The sequence below is a fragment of the Caretta caretta genome, chromosome 2 (assembly GCF_965140235.1).
Source record: "Caretta caretta isolate rCarCar2 chromosome 2, rCarCar1.hap1, whole genome shotgun sequence".
Lineage (NCBI taxonomy): Eukaryota > Metazoa > Chordata > Testudines > Cheloniidae > Caretta > Caretta caretta.
In genome coordinates, this window is record NC_134207.1 from 208,004,007 (window position 1) to 208,024,969 (window position 20,963).

General features: G+C 39.6%; 1 protein-coding gene and 2 long non-coding RNA genes across 4 annotated transcripts in view; 1 reads left to right on the top strand and 2 right to left on the bottom strand.

Moving 5' to 3' along the window:
• Positions 1-1,535: 1,535 nt before the first annotated feature.
• Positions 1,536-11,741, bottom strand: LOC125631557 (uncharacterized). 2 transcript variants are annotated; one of them, XR_007354986.2, is made up of 4 exons: positions 11,653-11,741; positions 7,951-8,041; positions 6,788-6,883; positions 1,536-6,173 (listed from the first exon to the last, which is right to left on the bottom strand). It is a non-coding gene; the product is annotated as an uncharacterized LOC125631557 (long non-coding RNA). The 2 variants fall into 2 exon arrangements; XR_007354985.2 differs by having other exon boundaries at positions 7,951-7,983; positions 11,653-11,717.
• On the top strand, positions 11,712-20,837 carry LOC125631556 (uncharacterized). The gene is made up of 2 exons (XR_007354984.2): positions 11,712-11,831; positions 17,760-20,837. It is a non-coding gene; the product is annotated as an uncharacterized LOC125631556 (long non-coding RNA).
• Positions 13,803-20,963, bottom strand: part of SNX10 (sorting nexin 10) — a 63,090-nt gene continuing 55,929 nt past the window's right edge. The window contains exons 6-7 of the mRNA XM_048838438.2: positions 17,702-17,917; positions 13,803-17,275 (exon numbers count right to left, since the gene is read on the bottom strand). Of these exons, the coding sequence (XP_048694395.1) occupies positions 17,194-17,275; positions 17,702-17,917 (298 nt within the window). The 3' untranslated portion in view covers positions 13,803-17,193. The remainder of the gene's footprint in view (positions 17,276-17,701; positions 17,918-20,963) is intronic.

Here is a 20,963-nt window from a genome sequence, read left to right on the forward strand (position 1 = left end):
TCAGGCCCCAAAAATGAGACCCTACTCTGTTGTGCACATTTGGTACAAGCCAAAGAGGTGCTGAAGCACACCTGCTAACTGTCTACACTACCATTTATGTCAATATAACTTATGTCACTCAGGGGTGTGCACCAGTTCTAAGTCAGCTGCTAGGCACCAGCCAAGGCAGAACGCCATCCCCCACTCCATCTCCGTGGAGGGGGAGAGGGTACTTTCATCTCAACGAAGCCACTCCTTGCAGCATTCGGCCCTTTAATTTTAAAAGCTCATTGCATTTGTTTTGCAAACAAGGTTCATCACTTAGGGTAGGATCAGATCCTGCAAACATGTACTCACAACAGTCTCTCTGAATTAAACAGAGCCAGGTCCTGATACCTTTATTCATGTCCAATACTTTACTCCACATATAGACCCCTTGATGTCAATAGGATTATTTGTGAAATCATGTGCTATTGAGCAAGTAAAGGTATCAGACTAGGACCCATAAGGACCACCCACATGCATGTTTATAGGAGGGGCCTCAATGGGATTGCTTCTCTGAGTAAGGTCCAGGTTATTGATTACCAACTCTCAGAATGATCCACTTCTCCTGTAACAGTGTTAAGTCCAAAACAAAACAAACAACATTTAGAATGATACAAACATGATGTACTCACCGTATACACAGGCAAAAATAAGAGAAACACTTGGATGAGCTGCCCATTGCTTTTCAAAGGATATTCTCAGTAATTTTGCACTAAGAAATGGACTAGCTGGTGGTTTACCAATGAGAGAGAATAATATTACTGTAGAACTCTGATGGCCTAAATGTATAGTATTTGGCGTCACTGCATGGACAATGTTCTTTTACCAGTTATTTGTAACTCATTGAAATAGTGTTGTCTAGTTTGCCCGTCAAACACATTTATGTGATCCTAAAATGCTTAATCTGGATGGAGACATCACAGAGCTTTTCCTTCTGTGATGTGCTACAAAAAATGTGGATCAAGGAAATGAGCGGTTTACCTTATATGAAGGAGAAAGGAGAATGTTATTCAAAGCAACATACAGCCAACATGCGGAAACCTAGAAACTAGTTAATGCCTTGTAACAAGTCTGAAATGAAGATGTTCAACCAAGAAAATGACATTAAGCAGCACTAGCTAAGGCAGAAAAGAACAGCTTGTCAGAATCATGTTAGTGTTGTAGTGACATATAGACAATAAAATGGGATGACACAGGCTCTTCTCAGTGGGAGTGTTTTCTCCTGCTGTCTCTTGGGAACTTCAGTGCACTTTCTTTGTAGGAAACCTTTCCACTAAAAAATGGCAGCAAGCCCCTTGGAGGTCTTATTAAAATTCTTCTTCTGTGCTGTAAAATATGTTGTATATGGCAGATGACAGTACCCCAACAGTTAATGCTGTATAGTGTAAAAGAAAGTAGCAGAGGCCGTCATACCAGCTACTGACATATTCCAGGAAAACCGCACAGTTGGCATCTTGGAAAGGGAAATTAATCAGGAGGGAGAATCAGTTCATAATCCCATGTGCAGCAGGTGTCTAAAGTCATTATTTATTATTTACCATACATAGCATCAAATGAGTGTTTCACAGACAAGGGCAAGGGCAAGGTCCGTGCCCAGAAGAACTTACAATGTATACACCTAATCCTGAAAGATGCTGAGGGCCTCCTGGAAGGAAATGAGTACCTTCACCTCTAACAGAAGATAATTTTTGCACATCTCAGGACGTCCTGCTTGCCTTTCTCACTTGAACAGTCATACTGACCCCTAGGGTTTTCTAAATCTTGTAAGTAAAGGGAGGATTTGTCTCTTGCCATGTGATCTTAGGTAAGTCAAACCCTTGAACTCTCTGTACTTCAAGTTTCTACATTCATATACTATTGGTACCTTCCTACATGACAGGAGAGCTCTGAGACTTCAGCCTGGGAGAGACTGTGAAACATCATGGACTCACAGGCCAGAAACATGCAGACAACACCCAGATCTTAGACATCGCTCCCATCAGGGATCCCAAAATTAGCATGCGGTTGAAGAACAGCCAGTGAAAACTACACCAAAGCAACACAGACATGAGTTTAGTGAAACAGGGAAAGAGTTCAGAGAACTGGCCAAAATGATAATAACTGAGGGTGTTGCTCCTCCAATCATTCAGAGAATGAACAGTCTCTGGGTCATTCTAAACCAGGAACATCTTCCTCCTGCTAGCCAGAAGGCTAAACCTCATCTAAACAGACATAGACCAAGCCACAATGATCCACACATTTGTGACCTCCTGCCTGTTACTGCACTGCACTGTAGCTGGGAATTAATCCAATGTCTTTGAGGAAACTTCAGCTGGTGCACAATATGACAACTACCCTGTTAAGTAACACAGGTGAATGCAAACACAGCCCCTCAATGCTTTCTGCATACTGCACCGACTTCCCAAAGAATTTTGGATAGAACTCCAAGTTTTGGCCTTGATCTTTATGGTTTCAATCCTGCAAATGTTGAACTCTCTGACCCTGAGCCAGCAAAGCACTTAAGCAAGTGAATCTTCAGAAGGAAATGTAAGACCCATATCTTTCCCACCAGAACCAACCCCACCCAGGGAGATGGGAAACAAAGAGGGGAAGACTAATATGAAAATCATACTAAGCGAATGGATGTTACTCAAGGGAAAGAAGAGAAAGAGCCTCTTACTACAGGCTCATGGAATAGAGGGAGAGAACAAGAGTCCAATTATTTAAGATTCCGGCCTTTATTAAATTTATTGTAATGCATTCAGAGGCCACTGTGATTAGATAGGGAGACAGACAGACATATGGCAAAGCATCTGAAGTCCTCAGATGCAGCCCCTGACACCAATGGGCACAGCAGAGGGTGGGCGGGAGTAAAGGAGTCAATTGTGGTTCCTTCAGTCTCAGGCTGTCTTTATGCCAGCCCCGGCATAGTTTAATGCTAATGAAAAGAAGCTGTATTGTTTTATGTGAAGAATACAAAATCAGGGCCAATCCTGTAAAATCCTATTCAAGGGTGTCTTAGTCATAGGCATAAGGACTCTTTCTGTCAGTCAAAGTTGCAGAAATGTGTCTTAAGTATGAACAAGAAAATATGTTTCTCTGTAATTGCTTGATGGCCTCTCTGTTAGCAATGGAAGACAAAAATCTTACTCTGTAAGTGCATGTGATTTCTGGTAACATGCAACACATACCTGTGAAATAAGAAACAAGATTTTGTTTTGTTTTTATATACAAGCTGTTTGCATAATTCTTCCTGGCCAGAAACCTGTACAAATGGCATTAAGGGGAAAAGACCTTTTCAGAAAAGAAAATATATATCTCAATACATTTTCAATATATTTGGTTAAATTGATTGTCATATGCTACCAAGTTTTATATCTCTAAAATGATAAGTTGTAAAATAAGATCAATTTTCAAGAACTAATTTTATTATAACATGAGGAAATAATAATGGAGGGCCATATGATAGCATAATTTGAACAACAGAACTCCCACTTATGGGGAGTTCTGCTTGAAATTAACAGCCCAGTGTGGCCCAGATTTATTATAAGATATATTTAAGACACTTACTCAATGAGTAGTCCTTACTTATGCTAGTAGTCCCAATAACGTTATTAGGGGCTACTAATGACTGCAGGATTGGCCCAAAATCAATATCTTTCCTGCAATTTCTAATCAACACCAATCCTGCTTTCTCAGGCACCAATTCCAATTGATATTAACAAGACTACAACATTGCTACTAGTTTCCCTAAATGGAAATTCTGTTGATGCTGCCCATTTAACCAATATGTAGAAGCATACACTAATTACCTCCGTCTTCTCTCCCCTTCTCTGACTCTGTAATCAGCAAGGTGCGTACGCTGCTTCTCGCTTCCCCAAAATAAACACAGAACTCTACTATGGGTGCTGTAGCCTGAAAAATACTTTGGCCAATGTTATCAAATGTGACTAGTGATTTTGGATGCCCTGGTGTTTGAGTACCCAACCTGAAATGCACCAAAAGGGACCTGATTTTGAGTGGATGGGTGCTCATTGCCCTCTGAAAATTAGGTGTTTTTGAGATGTCTTGAGTTGGGCATTCAAAAATTGAGGCCCCAGAAATCATATTTTTAAAAGTACTCTGCATCCACAATTGTGGCCAGATTCTCAAAAGAGCTTGTTACCTAGCATCTCCCATTGGGAAGTCCTTTATAACACAGAAATAGGCAACGGACAATTGCTATTCCTTTCCAAGATCGCAACAGACTTTCTGTGCAACCATGGGCAAGTCACTTAACTGCTCTATGGCTCAGTTTTCCCATCTGTAAAACAATAGTACCTACCTCCTGAGGTGTTTTGAGACTTGATTAATTGTTTGCAAAGTGCTTTGAGATCTTTGGATGGAAAGCATTAGAGGAAATATAAAGTATTTTTATTAATTGCCCTGTATCCCTCCTTCAGCATCACATGTCAGTGATGTGAAGATACTCAAACAAAAAGGTGTTTTAGATCTGCCGTCAAAACTCAATCACCAAGATCAACTGATAGTATACAGTGGTCAAGGTTTTTTTAACAACAGTTCTGTATTTTATGGGCCAAGAATGATTTTCCTGTTCTGGATAGATGAAGTCATATTCTGCTTCTTTCCCCATTTCCTTAGCCTTTACAAAGCAGCAATAACAAAGGACACTGAAGTGCGATCTTTTATATCACCAAGAAGTAGCAATTATTGGGAAGCTTAACATGAACAGCGTGTCTAATGCATTTTCCAGCCCTATACTATGAAACTATCCAACCAGCTGCTATACATAAGGTACACGGTATGGATGAAGCTGTATCTTGATGCTTGGTGAAATGAATGTAGCAAAATTCCCATTGTCTTCCATGGAGTTAGGATTTCACTCTGAGAGTGCGGGCGAAAGTACCGCTGTGTTACTTTACAACCCATCTAGACTTATACTAAATTCCCCAGGGAGAAGAAATGGGTCCCAAATATTGCTAAATACCACAAAAAGCAAAATATAGTCCTGTGTCTACAAAAAACACTGAGGGCTTGTCTACATGGGGAATTCACAGGTTAGTTAGTGTGAAACAGCTAGCGTATGCATTAAAACTGCAATAGCCATTCCATACTATCCCCTGGGCGGGGGGGGGGGAGGAAACACTCTGATTCCACATTAGGGCTCCATCTACACTGCACACTACTGGCATAGTGTGTAGTGTATGGGGTGCAATCCAAACCAGTGAGGGGTTGAGTCACAACCTGCCCTGTAACCCTGGGTCCATGAAATGCCCCACTACTGTAGCTCACAGCCTAGACACTAGCAGCCAGCAGAAAAACATGCAGGTCACACCCAAGTGTCTGTGTGCTGTACATCCCTGGATCAGCAACTCCGGCTCCAGCATCCTGTCTATAGCACAACAGCCCCACCCTGGCCACCACCAGCCTTAGTTACTTCTTACAGGGTGACCTCAACACACTTCCAGTCCCAAGTTTTCCCAAACCGTGTGCTCTGCAAGTGACAAAAGCACATTACAGCTTATTAACTTGACTGAGGTAAATAAACTTTTCCCTTCAAACAACACAGAGTTGGTTTATAGTAAAAATAAAACAGATTTGTTAACAATAGGACATGGTTAAGTGATGCCAAGTGAAAGAAATAAAAATAGAGATAGTTACAAGCAAATAAAAGTGAAAACGCATAGTCTAAAACTTAAAATCTAGCACAGAACAGGCTTTCTTCAAGATGGTTCCTCCTGACAGTCATTCTTCTTCCCAGCCATGGCTGACTTTCCTTCAATCAGGACCTTCCACAGAAGCACAAGGTGCTGGGTTCCCTTGTCTTCCAAGGTGAAAAATCTTTGCCAATGCAGGTTTTTCACCTATATTCAGTTCTCAGAGACTGCAATCCCTCCTTAGTTGAAGGACCCATCTTTCTCAGCTTGCAAGAGCTCTGGCCTCTTGTGTCTGTCCAGTGATGGATGACAAAATGGCTTTCTATCTCTGCTTAAATCTCTCACAGTTTAGTGACCTTGTTTCAAGAGGCAGGTTGACCTCATGCTGGTCTTCCCTTCCTGTGGGCTTCCCATTCCTTTGCTGATTTAATGTAAATGAAGCTTCCATTGTTGTTGTCACACCTTACTTAATTTCATTGGTGACATATAGATTGCTGTGATGGTCCCTTCTGTCTGGGAGAGACATGTTTGTTTGGTCACAGAGTGTAAAGCATAACAGAAAGAAGTATTCATAATTCTTTATGTAGTATTAATACATAGAATTAACAATTATATGAATCATCAGTGGGTTTTAAACTTTCAGAAAACACTTCACTCGTTAAACTTTTATTGTACAGTAATATGTACATAATCAGTTGAGTCAGTTGCTTGTCACTTGAGGTTCAGACCCCTCTCTTGATAGCTCAGATAAAATTTCTCTCTACTGCTGGTGTGTAGACATCTTGCCAAGCCGACTCCTTCCCCTCTTGTTAGCTTTGTTTACCTTTTATGTAAATGGTGTCTGCCTGAAGACCAGACTGGTCAGAGAAGCAAACACTTTCCTTTGTCTAAAATAGACCTGTTTACCAACTCCCCATGACATGCCTGGTTTAAACACACTTTAGTCATAATTTCAGCATATGTCCATAACTCTTAATACACACCACAACATACACTACACAAGAATATTAATGATCAGTGAGTTATTAGATTTCCAATGACATATTACATTATACCTTTTAGATATAGTTTATAACCATAATGAGTTGGGGTACACTGAACTGGTCAGGCCAGCTGAAACTCATTACCTGATACCAGTGAGGTCCTTGCCCTCTGGCACTGGATTGATCTTAGGGTAACAATGGGTAGCTATACGCTGCAGTGAAGAGCATAGATAGATGTAACTTGAGAGGAGAAATATGAGAAACAGAAATGAGAATGGTGTTTACAGCCTTACTCATCATCATTACTATTTATTATTCAACATTCAAGAACCAGGACCAAGAGAAAAAGTAGACATCTAAAAACGTTTACTGCATGAAATCAATTGCATTACAATACAGATTAGAAAACAAAATAATCAAAAGTTTGTCTACCATGTTTTGCATAAATAAAAATACATCCTGATAGTATTTGAAAATATACCTAAACTCGAATCAGACTTTCATCGGTTTTACAGGCAAAAATTAACTACATTCAAAAAGGCCACCTGTTGGTTCAAAGAGGACATAATTTTAACCTAAGCTGCATGTAGGAAAGGGCACTTTTTCAATTTGAGCATAAGCAGCAAACAAGGTGGTACTAAAATAATGGTAAAAATCCACCATTTGAATGAAATCCTGGCCCCACAGAAATCAATGGAAGTTTGGCCATTGACTTCAATGGGGCCACCATTTCATCCTTCATTGGGTCTAGGTAGAAATTTGTATTTACCCTCTATAAATAAACTAAACTTTTAATGAGCCATATATGTTTGTATTCTTCAGGTACGAAATATCTGAAGCAAAAACGAATTAGTCTGGAAGGTTTGACTATACTGAATTATAATATACATAGTTTTTGCCTTGCATTGTATGTTAATCATCTCAAAACAAAATAAAAATCTGATCTCAAAGTTTCTATGACATGATGTTTGTTTTTTTTAATCAACATATATCTTGCAAAAACCTTCACTATTACTAATAATAACCACTAACTTTCATTTTGCAAGCATCCAAAATATAAGGTAATATTAAGAAAAGAATGTAAATGATTCATACTTTGAATTTGGTCACCTGAAAGAATCAAAGAGGATGAAAATACTTAAAAATACAGGACCTACAAATAAACAAAACCTTAAACATGCTTTGTTTCGTTGTTTTTAAATAACGTTAAGCTTCACCATATGCTAGCGCATTTAATTTAACAAGGAAATTAGTTACGCTTGATCAACACTTAATGAGAGTAAAAATTTGGTAAAATGTATACTTACAGTGTAAACTGAGCCGTTTGCTGTTCTTGATCACTTAAGAAAAGCAAGTACAGAATCGATTAAGCAACTATTAGGACAGATTCATGTAAATCTGTAAAAGATAAATGTTATCTTACCTGTGGATAAATAAAAATCTCCATGGCATATGTTAAGATTAATTTATCAGGAAGCAATAAAAAGATACACTTTAAAGGGGCATGATCAACTTGCAATCTGGTCTTTTTTAAATAAAATGAGTTAAACCTATGATCACTATTATTTTCTAACATTTATATGGGCAGGCTAAAGGCCACCATTGTGCTAAGCACTATCCAAATGCATAATAAATGATAGGTCTGCTTAAAGAGCACAAATCTAACTGTATTTTTGGCACCACATTTGCCCCCTGTCAAATGTTGTGGTTTCACAGCCATATTTGCCTATTTTTAATGCTGTTCTCTCTCTTTTGCTATTGTGCAGAAGACCCACACAAATAAAAGAGAGACCTAGTGCACTGACTATGCTGGGGAAACACTGAAAGTGACTAGATACAAAACTTGCTGTCAAATGCACAAAGTAGAGAAATCAGAAAAAAGGGAGAAATGTTTTTTCTTTAACGTCTTTCAGTAAATTGTATTAGTAACAATAGTAGGTAAAAACTTTATAGACAGAAATGTGATTTTTAAGTAGATGGGATCTGGTTCAGTGCATTTAGTGTTCCTTCTAAGAACTTTATTGGTTTTCTGCGCAATAATTTATGACTTGCCACTGAAAGATAAAAGGTTTAAGACTGTTTTCTTCCAGATATAAGCCGGAGTCTGGATACCTTATTATTACATTAGTGCCCAGAGACCACAATGGAGATTGGGGCCTCTTTATGCTAGACACTGCGCAAACACATAGTCAGAGACAGTCCCTAAATAGGGAAAACAGACAAAGGGTGGGAAAGGCAGTATTATTATCCTCCGTTTTACAAATAGGAAACTGAGGCACAGACGAATTAAAAGCTTTGCTAAGGTCACACCAGTAGTCTGTGGACACGCCAGAAATTTAACCTCGATCTCTTGATCCAATCCCTTAACCATTAAACTACCTTTTCACACTGCTTAAGAGATGACTCATAAATTCTGCACAGAGGGACTAAGGCACATATTAAAGTACAGAAACCTCAACAGATTCATTATTTTTGCACAAGACTGTGTGTAGCCCACTGTCTAGGAGACAGTAAGTGTGCTCCAGGGAAGGCCAGCCTGCATTTATGAGTTGCCCTGGTGTGCTCACTTACAATTAAAGCATTGCACCAACTCCCTTTTGGCCTAAACCTAGAATCTCCTGGCTTCTGCAGCCTTTGACTCTCAGGCTCTGCGCTACAGGCAGAGAATGTTTTGCAGAAACGCCTGCCTCCTCACATTTTAAACCTTAAACTTCCCCCAGAACATCTTCAGCCTGTGGCCTTGTCCTCTCCTTTTAGCTCCGGGTAGCTGCACTCTCGTTGTGATGGGTATTAAGGTTTTCATTCAGCTGCAAATGCTTGGGACCTATATAAATATTAGCAGAGTGAGCAAAAGGGCCACTCTTCCCTACACCACCAGGGTAATATCTTCTCTCCCTCCCCACACACGCACACACACACTTTTTTTGTCTCCCCTATCACCCATTATCCCTTTAACGCAGAGCAGGGCTGCTGATTACAAAAGAGGCAGTTTGACTCCAGCAATAGGTCTTCTTCACTAATCCTCACTGTCATGGAAATTCCAGCTGCTGCAAGAATAAGAGGTTCAATCCATATTTGCCAGCTCTAATATGAAATCTGTCAGCGCCCAAATTAATGAGTTCCAAATTCCTTACATCACGATAACAGGTTAAGACTGGTCAATTAATTACATAAATCCTTCCCGATTCATTGTGCCTTTGCAGGCAAGATTGTGTCTTACATTACTCCACGACACAGGGCCTTTTGGCTCTTGTTGTTCCGCAGAAAGGCCCCCATTTAAAGGCAGCCTGCCTGCCACAGCGAAGTGTTAAATGTCACGCGTTAGATTTTCACTTTTCTGTAATTGCTTTTGTTAAAAAAAATAAATTAATTAAAGGGCTTAGAGCTGCTGTGTGTGTATGGGGGGGAGGATTAAGGAGTGGGCCCCTCAGAAAGCCATTGTCTCTGCTCACACACAATCTAACACCCCAGCACACTGCCACTGCACATGGGGAAGGTGGATCTATATGTATTTTGTAGCAATGGATCTTTTTCCTTGGCTAAAGAGATGCCCAGGTTTGGGAACTGGCTGGGTTGTGTGTGTGTGCCTGTGTGTTTTAAATGCAATGAACTCATTAAGCTCTCTGTGTCTGGTGCATACTCGTAATCTCCACCTCTTGGGAGGGTCCCATACAAACCAGAAGGGCCCTGTCACCCACCACAGAGATTTAATGCATTGTTAAGAGGGGCTGGGGAACAGATTGCTGGAGTGGAATGTCCCAGGGAAGGGCAGGTGGCGGCGGCTCAGCTCTGGGCTCTGCTCCCAGCCCCTTCAATCTCCCCGCGGGGGCTCTCCGCCTGGCAGCGCCTCCCTCCGGCCGGTAGGTGCATTACACACAGAGGTACCAAGAGGTCCCTCGGCCCAATGGGGTCAGGCAAACTTGGTGGTGGGAAGCAGTGCCTGCCTCGTGCCCAGGCAGGATAGAGTCTCCCCATCATCATGCACAGAGGCGACGCTCTCTTCGCAGCAGAGTCTCTGCACTCCCATTGCAGGCACTAGGTTTTCTAATCTAATGTAAAGGAAGGACTGACCAAATTGCATTGGCTTGTGGTCATGTGAGCAATGCACAGAGGTTATTTTGCTAGTCTTTTACTTAAAAATAAAAAACCCACCTCACAAAGCATCAGTTCCTTCCAGTCCCGGGGGGAAAGAATTCGTGGGGGCACAAGTGTCGCTGCAACTAGATAAAGCCGTAAAGATTTGATGGAAGGTGGGGATATTGAGGGCAGCAAACAGGAAAGTGTTGGCCACGCTCTGGTAATTGCGTTGATTGGGATTTGAAATGTAACTGCAGAGAGGAGCGGGCTACCCCAAAACGAAGGGACCGGCACACTCCTTTCGGATCCCGCACTCCTGTACACACACACACACACACCCCAAAAAAAAACAACACCAACACGGTTTCCTCTGGCTCGGAGCCTCCTCCAGCCTGCCCCGAGGAGCCCAGCCCCCTGGGCTTCTGCCTAACAAAGAATCCCACCGGCCCAGGGACTGGCACTAGAGGCAGCCTCCCATTCTCCCAGCCTGGCTCGCACGCACGCGCCCCCCTCCCAGCCTTTTGTTTTACATTCGGGGCGGGGGGAGGAAGATACATTTAAGAATAAATCAGCAGCGCCCTGAAAATGTTCGATCCCTGCAGAGCTCCCCAGGCACCCCCCCCCCCACGCTCCTCCAAACTCTGCTTCCTTGGGTGTTGAGGGGGATGCTGCTGGCTCCCCCCTCTCCCCCCCCCCCCCCCAGGCGGCAGCATCTCCTGGTGCTTTTGTATTTTTCAAGTGGGGGCGGGTGGGTGTGGAGACCCAGATCTCACGCACGAGACTCCGGGGTTCTGGCTCTGGGGGCGGAGGAGCGGCAACTTGCTGCGTCTCCCTCCCCTCCCTTTTCCATCCCGCCCCCCCTCCTTCCCCCACTGTTGCTATGGGTTGCGGTTGCTACGAGTTACCGGATCAAGGCCGGCGAGCTTCTTTACCTGACAAACAGCCCCCGGCAGAGGCCGGGCGCATGGAGGCGCCTGGAACACACACTCACGGGCGGGGAGGGAGCGAGCTGCCGCGCGAGCCCCCTGCACACACAGTCAGTCTGGGCTTGCAGCTGCAGGAAAAGCGACAGCAAGTGGGGTGGGGGGGAAGAGAGGATGAAGGCCCTGAGGTAAGAAACTAGCAAAACTCAACTGAAAGGGCTGCCAATGCTGCCTCCAGGAGGAAAGGCAGGAGGCGATTGGGGGGCGGGGGGGAGGCTGCTGATGACTCGGCACTTGTTGGAGGAACTGTTTGCCTCTTAGCATGGAGCCAGATGGCTAGTGAGGGGAATTTATAAAGTTAGGAATTCATGGCAGGAAAAGGTAGCTTGAAAGCTTCACGGCGGCCTTGCGGGAGAGCACAGGCAAGGAGAGGAAAGGAGCAGGCGCTGGAAGAGTTTGTGCTGCTAGATCAATTGGTGGCAAATGTAAAAAAAAAACTGGGGGAACTGTGTTCCTAACAATTAGGAAAAGGTTTAGTTACAGGATCAGTTAGTGAAAGGTTTGCCATTCTGTAGGCAAGGGGAACTGCTTACTAACATACAGCTACCAAGAGAGAGCAAGGTTTTGGAAAGTATATTTGGGTTGGGAAAGTTTCTGATTTGCAGGTTTTTAAATACGATTTCCAGTAGATGTGCTCAGCTTTGCCTTAGTACTTGCAGAGATTTCCTCATGGAACTGGAACAGTTTTGTATTTGCCAAACTGTAGATGATGATTTTAAGTAGTATATATTGTAATTGCAAACTTAGATTGTAGAGTTATCATATCAACCAGGTATTATTATTTAACTTTCCACCAGCAATCCTACAATAAAATAGCAAAACTGCAAAACATAATATTGTATAATTGCTCATGGAAAATTGATAGGATTAGGAATACTTAGAAATATATACATATACGTTATGGGTATCTCACAATTCAAGAACTCTAAATGTTCCAAACCAAAAGGAGTATTTTTGGTTCCTGTTATAAAAGATAATTCAGTTATCTTCTAAATATGGTTTATTCAAATAGGCAAAAAAGCAGTTTAACCTACAATGGAATATTTTTAATTTTAAGAGGGAAAGTCTATCTTTAAGTATTGAAGGCCTTTCATGCGCAGAATCAGTCTTGACAGTGGAAGTACTGAATTACATTTTTGTGTTTAAAAGAAAGAGTGCAGCATTGTAAAAGTAGTTTAACAACAACAAAAACCCCACCTTTTTGGGATAAACATTGATCATCATTATTGATCCTACTACTGTTGTTATAACTACTTAGAAACGTATGGTTTTATTTTACCCAGCCCTTAAAAGGGTTGCTAACTTTACACGCTTCTTGTATTACAAACAGATAATGTCACAAATATAATTGGATACTTTTTAATATAGTTCTGAAAACCTATCTTCAACAAATCACAAAAATATTTCTAGAAACAAAAATGCACAGAATTTGGAAAAGGGGGGTACAGAATTTAGAAATGTGTGTTGAGAAAATAACTGTCAAGTTTCTTACTCTTAATGTTTATAAAAACTGAGCTGTCTGTTATTGAATGAATTGTTTTCTTTTAAAAGAGGATTTTTGTTACCTTGTTTATAGAAACGTTTCAGTTGCATTATGAGTAACAGGTTGTTGGAATGCTGATTTAGAATATCCTTAAGTTAAATATGCATTACAATTCAAAAATGTAAATGACTGGAGCTATTTATGTTTGTTTAACAACATAGCAAACACAAAAATATGTGAGAAACAGAAAACTGTGGAGAGTTACTAAAAGTCATGACAAAAATAAATTAGGAAATGGATTTTAAAACTAAAATAAATCTCATTTACAAGTTAAAACAGAGCAATTTATTTTTGTCATTTAATTACTTAAAGTTCTGTTTCTACTAAACTTTCTTATAAAAGTGTAAGTGTAGCAAAGCAGCAAAAGAGGAACAATTAAAGTGATGTAAGGTTTTGGATGCAGGAGTGGCACATTAAAAACCCTGACTGAAAAACTAGACAGAAATGTCACTTATAGTCAAAAACAACAAAAACCAAGAATCAAAACCTCAAAAAGATGTTTCTTGTAGAAAAACAATATTTGATGTAGTGCTAAAATCACAACACACACGAATCAAAAATTTTAAGAAGTTTTATATTTAAATTTCACAAAATAAACATATCCTAAAACATTTACAATGTTTACAATTTTTTCTTGCTACATAACAAACCCTAGAACAGAATATTCTTCATTATCATTTAACATGAACGTTTCCACTAATAATAGGTATACAGAGAACTCAAAAGAGTAACATTTTAAATTAATTTCCATGCAGGATAGGAAGAAGGTAATGCAATAGATTTTAGAGCACAGATATAACTTGTGAAGAGTGTGATAAAGTTAATAACAATACAATTATTATGAATCCCAAGTATTTATCACTGAAACAGGCTGCTTTGCAAAATCTCTTTAATACACAAAAGACAAGATCCCTGAATTATAGAAAGTAGTCACAAAGATTCTCCAACTCTTACATTTGTTTTACTTTCAAACAGACAGTCAGAATGTGTGTTAGCAGGCCACAAAGCGTAAAGTGCATTCAATGATCTAGCTCAACATTAAAAAAAAAAAAAAAACCCAACCCCCAATAGTATGGTAAACAAAGTGATAATTAGTTTCCTTCTCTAAAAATTATTCCAGTTCTCAGTTTTTGTTCATTTCAAGATTTTTTCACTGATGTTTTGGGCATCTTTGCTAAATAATAAGTCTATCAATGAGGCAACATATTCCAAAAAAAGTCCGCACTTTGCAATAGCAGCTATCTTGCCATGATAACTTGTTGCTTTAATTAATGCTAGTGCTGTGATATGAAAATATTTTGTTGACTCTTCTACACACAAGCAGAGATGGCAACTAGATATATTTGTGCAATTCAACAAAACTGAGCAAAAGAAACAGATATTTATCTTATGAAAGTGCTACCATGAAGAGAAAACTGGGTCAGAGTAACTACCTAAGAGATGAGATGTTATCCTCAAGATCTTAAGATACACCTTTCTAAAACTATACAGATTCCCAGCTGGATGATTTAAAAACACATCCACACTAACTTTTATTAGCTGGCCAATTAATTATATATTGTTTCTGTAATTTACAGGTTAAAAGATACTAACTACCGCATCTTTGTCAGAGACAAAATCCATACTGAACCTGAACTTGCAGCACTGAAATCCAGGGGAGTTTTGCCATTATTTCAATGGGAACAGGATCAGACCCACTGCGTTGTTTTTAATAACAGTTAAACATCAAATATAAACAAACATTGAAACATCTTTAATTTTTTTTTAGCAGTTCTTTTAATGGGTTTCAGAGTAGCAGCCGTGTTAGTCTGTATCCGCAAAAAGAACAGGACTACTTGCGGCACCTTAGAGACTAACAAATTTAGTGGGTGACACACAGGAGACCATTCTATTCTTGCATCTTTTCAATGGTTTCTTCCTTGTATTGACAGGCTCTGAGACAAGCCAACTCATAGTTGCTGCTATAAAGAGCAAAGTAGATTATAACAAATGTTTGTGGTTAAAAAGTTGTGTCATAGAATCATAGAATATAAGGGTTGGAAGGGACCCCAGAAGGTCATCTAGTCCAACCCCCTGCTCGAAGCAGGACCAAATCCCAGTTAAATCATCCCAGCCAGGGCTTTGTCAAGCCTGACCTTAAAAACCTCTAAGGAAGGAGATTCTTCCACCTCCCTAGGTAACGCATTCCAGTGTTTCACCACCCTCTTAGTGAAAAAGTTTTTCCTAATATCCAATCTAAACCTCCCTCACTGCAACTTGAGACCATTACTCCTCGTTCTGTCATCTGCTACCATTGAGAACAGTCTAGAGCCATCCTCTTTGGAACCCCCTTTCAGGTAGTTGAAAGCAGCTATCAAATCCCCCCTCATTCTTCTCTTCTGCAGGCTAAACAATCCCAGCTCCCTCAGCCTCTCCTCATAACTCATGTGTTCCAGACCCCTAATCATTTTTGTTGCCCTTCGCTGGACTCTCTCCAATTTATCCACATCCTTCTTGAAGTGTGGGGCCCAAAACTGGACACAGTACTCCAGATGAGGCCTCACCAATGTCGAATAGAGGGGAACGATCACGTCCCTCGATCTGCTCGCTATGCCCCTACTTATACATCCCAAAATGCCATTGGCCTTCTTGGCAACAAGGGCACACTGCTGACTCATATCCAGCTTCTCGTCCACTGTCACCCCTAGGTCCTTTTCCGCAGAACTGCTGCCTAGCCATGACGTGTCCAGGCCTGCCATTTGTGAAAAAGTCAATATTTCAATGTGTTGACTACAGTAAAAGTGAAATAAAAAACTCCAGTTATTTCAGTTTGTACCCAACAGCTTAGCGTTCTATATTTGAACAATGTGTTATAGCTATGTGACTATCAGCCTTTTGGAACAGGGCCATCCAGAGGATTCAGGGGGCCTGGGGTCTTCGGGGCACTTCGCCAAAGACATGGAACGGCAGGACCATTGCCGCCGAAGACCCAGAGCGGAAGAAGCAGCGGCAGGTCTGCGGCAGCGGGTCCTTCACTCCGCGTGTGTTCGGCGGCACTGAAGGACCCGCCGCCAAAGTGCCGCTGAAAACTCTCTTGGGGGCCCCTCTGGGGCCCAGGGCAAATTGCCCCACTTGCCGCCCTCCCCCCGCCGGGCAGCCCTGTTTTGGAAAGACAGTTTCACTTCCTTTAAAATGTTAATCTAGAACAACTTAGCTAACATTTTCAGACATAGGTCCCTCTGTTTGATACCGAGAGTGAAATGTTGGCTCCGTTGAAGTCAGTGCAAAATGCCCCATTGACTTCAGTGGGGCCAGATTTTCACAGGGAGGGAGCAATCATAACTCCTGCTACCTTCCATGAGAGCTGAAGGTTTTCAGCACCCCTGGAAATCATTTCACATTTATGTGCCTAACTTTAGGCATCTATGTTTGAAAATGTTGGCCTCTGGCTCTTGTGCATGATAAGAGCAAGTTTTCCATAAATATTGGAGAAAGTCTATATCTTCAATGGTCAGCAACAAATACAGTACAGATTCTGTTTTCCTTAAGTCACCATGCTGTTTTAAAAAGTTAATACTGTGGTCTATATAACTTCATTACCAATGTTACACAACTGTTTAGAATGAAACTTCTCTGGTATAAAGTACACAAAGTTGCTTTGAGTATATTTTAATTTAATACACAACTTTTAAACTAATGTAAAATACCTTTACTTTTTTAAGATCTAAAATACAGCGTCACCCAGGGAAATATTTTATCAGCCATACTTGGCAATAAAGCAACAATAGCCCAATATTTGTCAAGATTTTAATGGCTGCATAAACCTAAATACAGTAGGCGACATGTAAATATAAATCAGTGCAATTTAATAAAAGCAACAAACAAAGAAACAGTTTCAAAGCTGTTTGAAAATTGAGAGAGAACACATTATTTTGCTGGTCTTAAGATGGCAATATACAAATGATTTTTCAGGATTCTTCGGGGACTGTGCTTGCTTTACATCTATGTGAAATGCTGTCATCACTGGTGTGTCCAAGCCCGGAGGATGAACTACAGAGAAGGGGACAAAAAAAATAAAAAATAAAGAAAGGAAATTGGTTTTCACAACACACTCGAAGCCTGAGTAACAGAGGAGAACTTTAATTATCTCCAGTCACAAAGAGAGACAGGAAATTTGGACTTTTAATTAGCCATTTGGAGTGCAGTTGGATATTTTTTTTAGCAAGATAATTTAAACGCGAATAATTCAAGTCTGACTAAATGAAATTCACATAATCAGAATGCAGATAATTGAATTTCTACTGCATTCATTAATTCAGTGTGGAGGTGTGTGTGAAGACTTCTATGATGAGCTGTCACAGCTCAATAAAATCTCAGTCAATTAATTTTTTCATTATCTTAGTATTACATCAACAAAAAAGTGAAGTCTGTGTATGTATATATGTATGTATATCGGAATGTAAGGAAGAAAATAACCTCTCTGAATCAGAATCTGCATCATTTTTTCCTCTTTTTCTCTCTTCCTCTTCAATAGGAAAACGTCGTTTCAAAGAGGCAAACTTATGAATCGCATCAGCAACGGAATATTTTGTCTGTCCAGATACACAAGCCTCAATATCTTCTGGACTTAGCTGAGTCTGTAAGAAGAGGTGAAGTCTACTGTCCGAAAGCAATAATGCATTTTGTAGGATCCTTTAAAAAAAGAAAAACACACAATGACTAGAACAATTTCTCAAAGGTGTCCTGCTTTTAAATGAATCCCAAATTAGCTTCAGAATGCACTGCACATAATAAAATGATTAGGCATGTGTTACCTTTTTATTACATTATCTGGAATTTTAGGCGAGTAAAAACATGAAGTTAATAGTTAAGAACATCTGTTTTAAGAATAACTTCAAGGGCATTTCTTCCATTTAACCATCTGTTATTACCATGTGGATCAATTAATGATTGTAAGGGGGGGCAAAGGCACATGCACTTATGGAAATTTGGTCTACATTCAAGAATTGTCTATATTTAAAAATACTAAACTACTTTAAAATTTCAATTGCCTGATTTCTCTTGGGGGAGTGGAAGAAGGTAAAGGAGGTTAGAAGCATGAAAAGTCAGGACTTTGACATACTTGTGAAATAGAATGCATGTGCACCAACAAAAACTAGAAGTACATATTTACACTTTTACAAATTTATATATATTTAAGGGATAGTAAAAATGCCATTGATGTACATTGATGTAAATCTGCTTATAAAATGTTTTCAGTAAGTTCTGACAATACTCTTCATTTTAGCTGTTTTTTGAAAAAGTCTGTCTTCAACTGCAGTTTATGTTTGTGAAAATAAGCCTTCAAATGCATTTAGCATAACCTGTTTAATCATGTGAACTGTGTAATCCAAGTACAATGCATTCAAAAAAAACTGGAAAATTAAGAGTTTCTCTACAAGGACTGAAATCTGAGTATTAGCATTGCTACTCTGAAAATGCAACGCTCCTGCAATATTTGTATAAGGAACGAATTACACAATAGATCTATTCTAACATGATCAGCAGACGACAATAAGGGTCTATATCTACAAAATGCTGATGTGCATGCATAACTTTACTCATGGGAGTAGTCTTTTTGAGCTCAATGGGAATACTCAGCATTTGCAATATAAGGCCTATGACACTAACAACTAACATTGCGTGCAAATTTACTGCAGTATATTTAAGCAAGCCAGAACCGTTCAGAATTAATGTTCGCCTACTTACAAATATTTAAGTTAGTTTTTAGTTATCAATATCTTTTCCATTTATTTGGCAACATTACTGAATATAATCGGATACAAGACAATAACATAAGAACTGGTGAAAGCAAAAATAAATAAAAATCAACTGTATTATAAATACCCTAATTAACATGAAGGGTATAACAGACTGGTTCTTCCAATTTTAACCATGTGTTTGGACTGTAATATTTTAAACATAAATGAACTCTGAAAATTGTTCTCTATTGTGACCAATATACTAATAATTTTTAATTATGGTAATATACTTAAGGATTTCTGTCTTTCTGTTAAAGGAAAGCAAAATGAAAATAGACCTATAATATTAAACTTTAATTTTTGGGGTATTGTGTGTGTTTGCACACACACTTGAAATTGATAAGTTTGCAGTAATGAAAAATATTTGCAGTGGCCCATAATGATCTATCACATTCCATGTGAAATTATATATATCTGAGAGAGTGGGGCTGCAACAGAGATCACTTTTGGCTACTGTCCAAGATAAGGACATTTTTAAACATTGATAAAACTCAGCTTTTATTCTGATAATTTTCTTAAAAATAGACATCGCAAATATAGTCTTTCTTAAAATCCATGCCTACAAAGTATTAATGCACAGTACATTTAAAAATATCTTCTCAGTAACCCAAAAGAAACCACCTAATAGTGTACAAAAATGAATCAAGCCACAGAACCTACAAACCCACACACCTCCCTCCTCGACAGCAACAACTTCATGAATACAGTTTGAAAAGCCATCATTCATTGGCCACTCCTGGTCAACGTGAAATCCCAAACAAGAAATGACACAAACATCATGAAACAAAAAGGAAAAAAAAAAAACCCCAACCATACCACACAATTAATACAGATTCATAGCGTAAGCACTGGAGGCGTAAACTCATTCCTTTTGTTTCCTTAAAGTAAATCTTACTGGGCTTTATGTTCCAGGTTTAAAAACAGATAACAGTGAGGAGATTCACATTTTTGCAATACTAATGTCTGCATTTCTAATTCAGAGTAATATAGTAAAAAGCCAGCCCATTAAATTCAACGTGCATAAGCTTTAGTCTCCCTAAAGATTTTCCTGTATTGTACCTTTAGTAGCTTCCTGCCACCCAGGCTAAAGCGCAAGTAACTAACTGTTCATGAGATTACGCTATACTTGCAGCTTTGTTGCTGCTTGAAATGTATTTTCTTTTCTTTATAAAATAATGGATAATCTTTAAAATTGATTTTAGATGGTTTGAGGCTTTACACCACAGAAGTAATGAGCACTAATGTCAATGATATTGGACACAAATTCATTTTAGCTTTATTTCATGTCCACAGCAATTCTACTAAGCCTTGAACTGCTGAAGCACTATTATTAACTTGCTGGTAACCTAACACATGGCAACAGCAAACAAAACTGATAAGGGTACAGGTTGATCAGAACCTCAAGGCTACTGTCCTTTTTCAGCAGCTATAATTCAATTTCCAATTTTACTGTACATTGGACTCATTATTTCACAGTTATTTTCTCTTCTGCTTAATAGTGCCATCTGGAGGTTAAATGAGTGAAGACACACAGAGAGGAAGAATTAGAGAAAAATGTTCATTGAACCAATCACACACACCACATCTGTAAGGGAAAACATTTAGAGTTCTTTACCAACCACTGTAAGCCAACATGTGAGCAGTCATATACGCACTCTTCACCTAGGTATGCCCTTGGAATGCCTGGTCTACTCTTTAATTGAGAAATGACAACTTCTGCTTTTTTTCCTTCTGCACCAGCCGTTTATATTGCTTGAAGGATGTAATTAAAAAGCAATCAAAATGAAAAATAAAGTGTCTGCACTATCCAAGTTCTAACTTTTTGTTTTTATGTTCAAAATATTCATACCTCCAAACAAGGACATGCAAGCTTCGTCACCTGTTGTTGTTAGTATTGGTGAATATTATTACAGTAGCCCTCAGGGGCCCCAACTAGG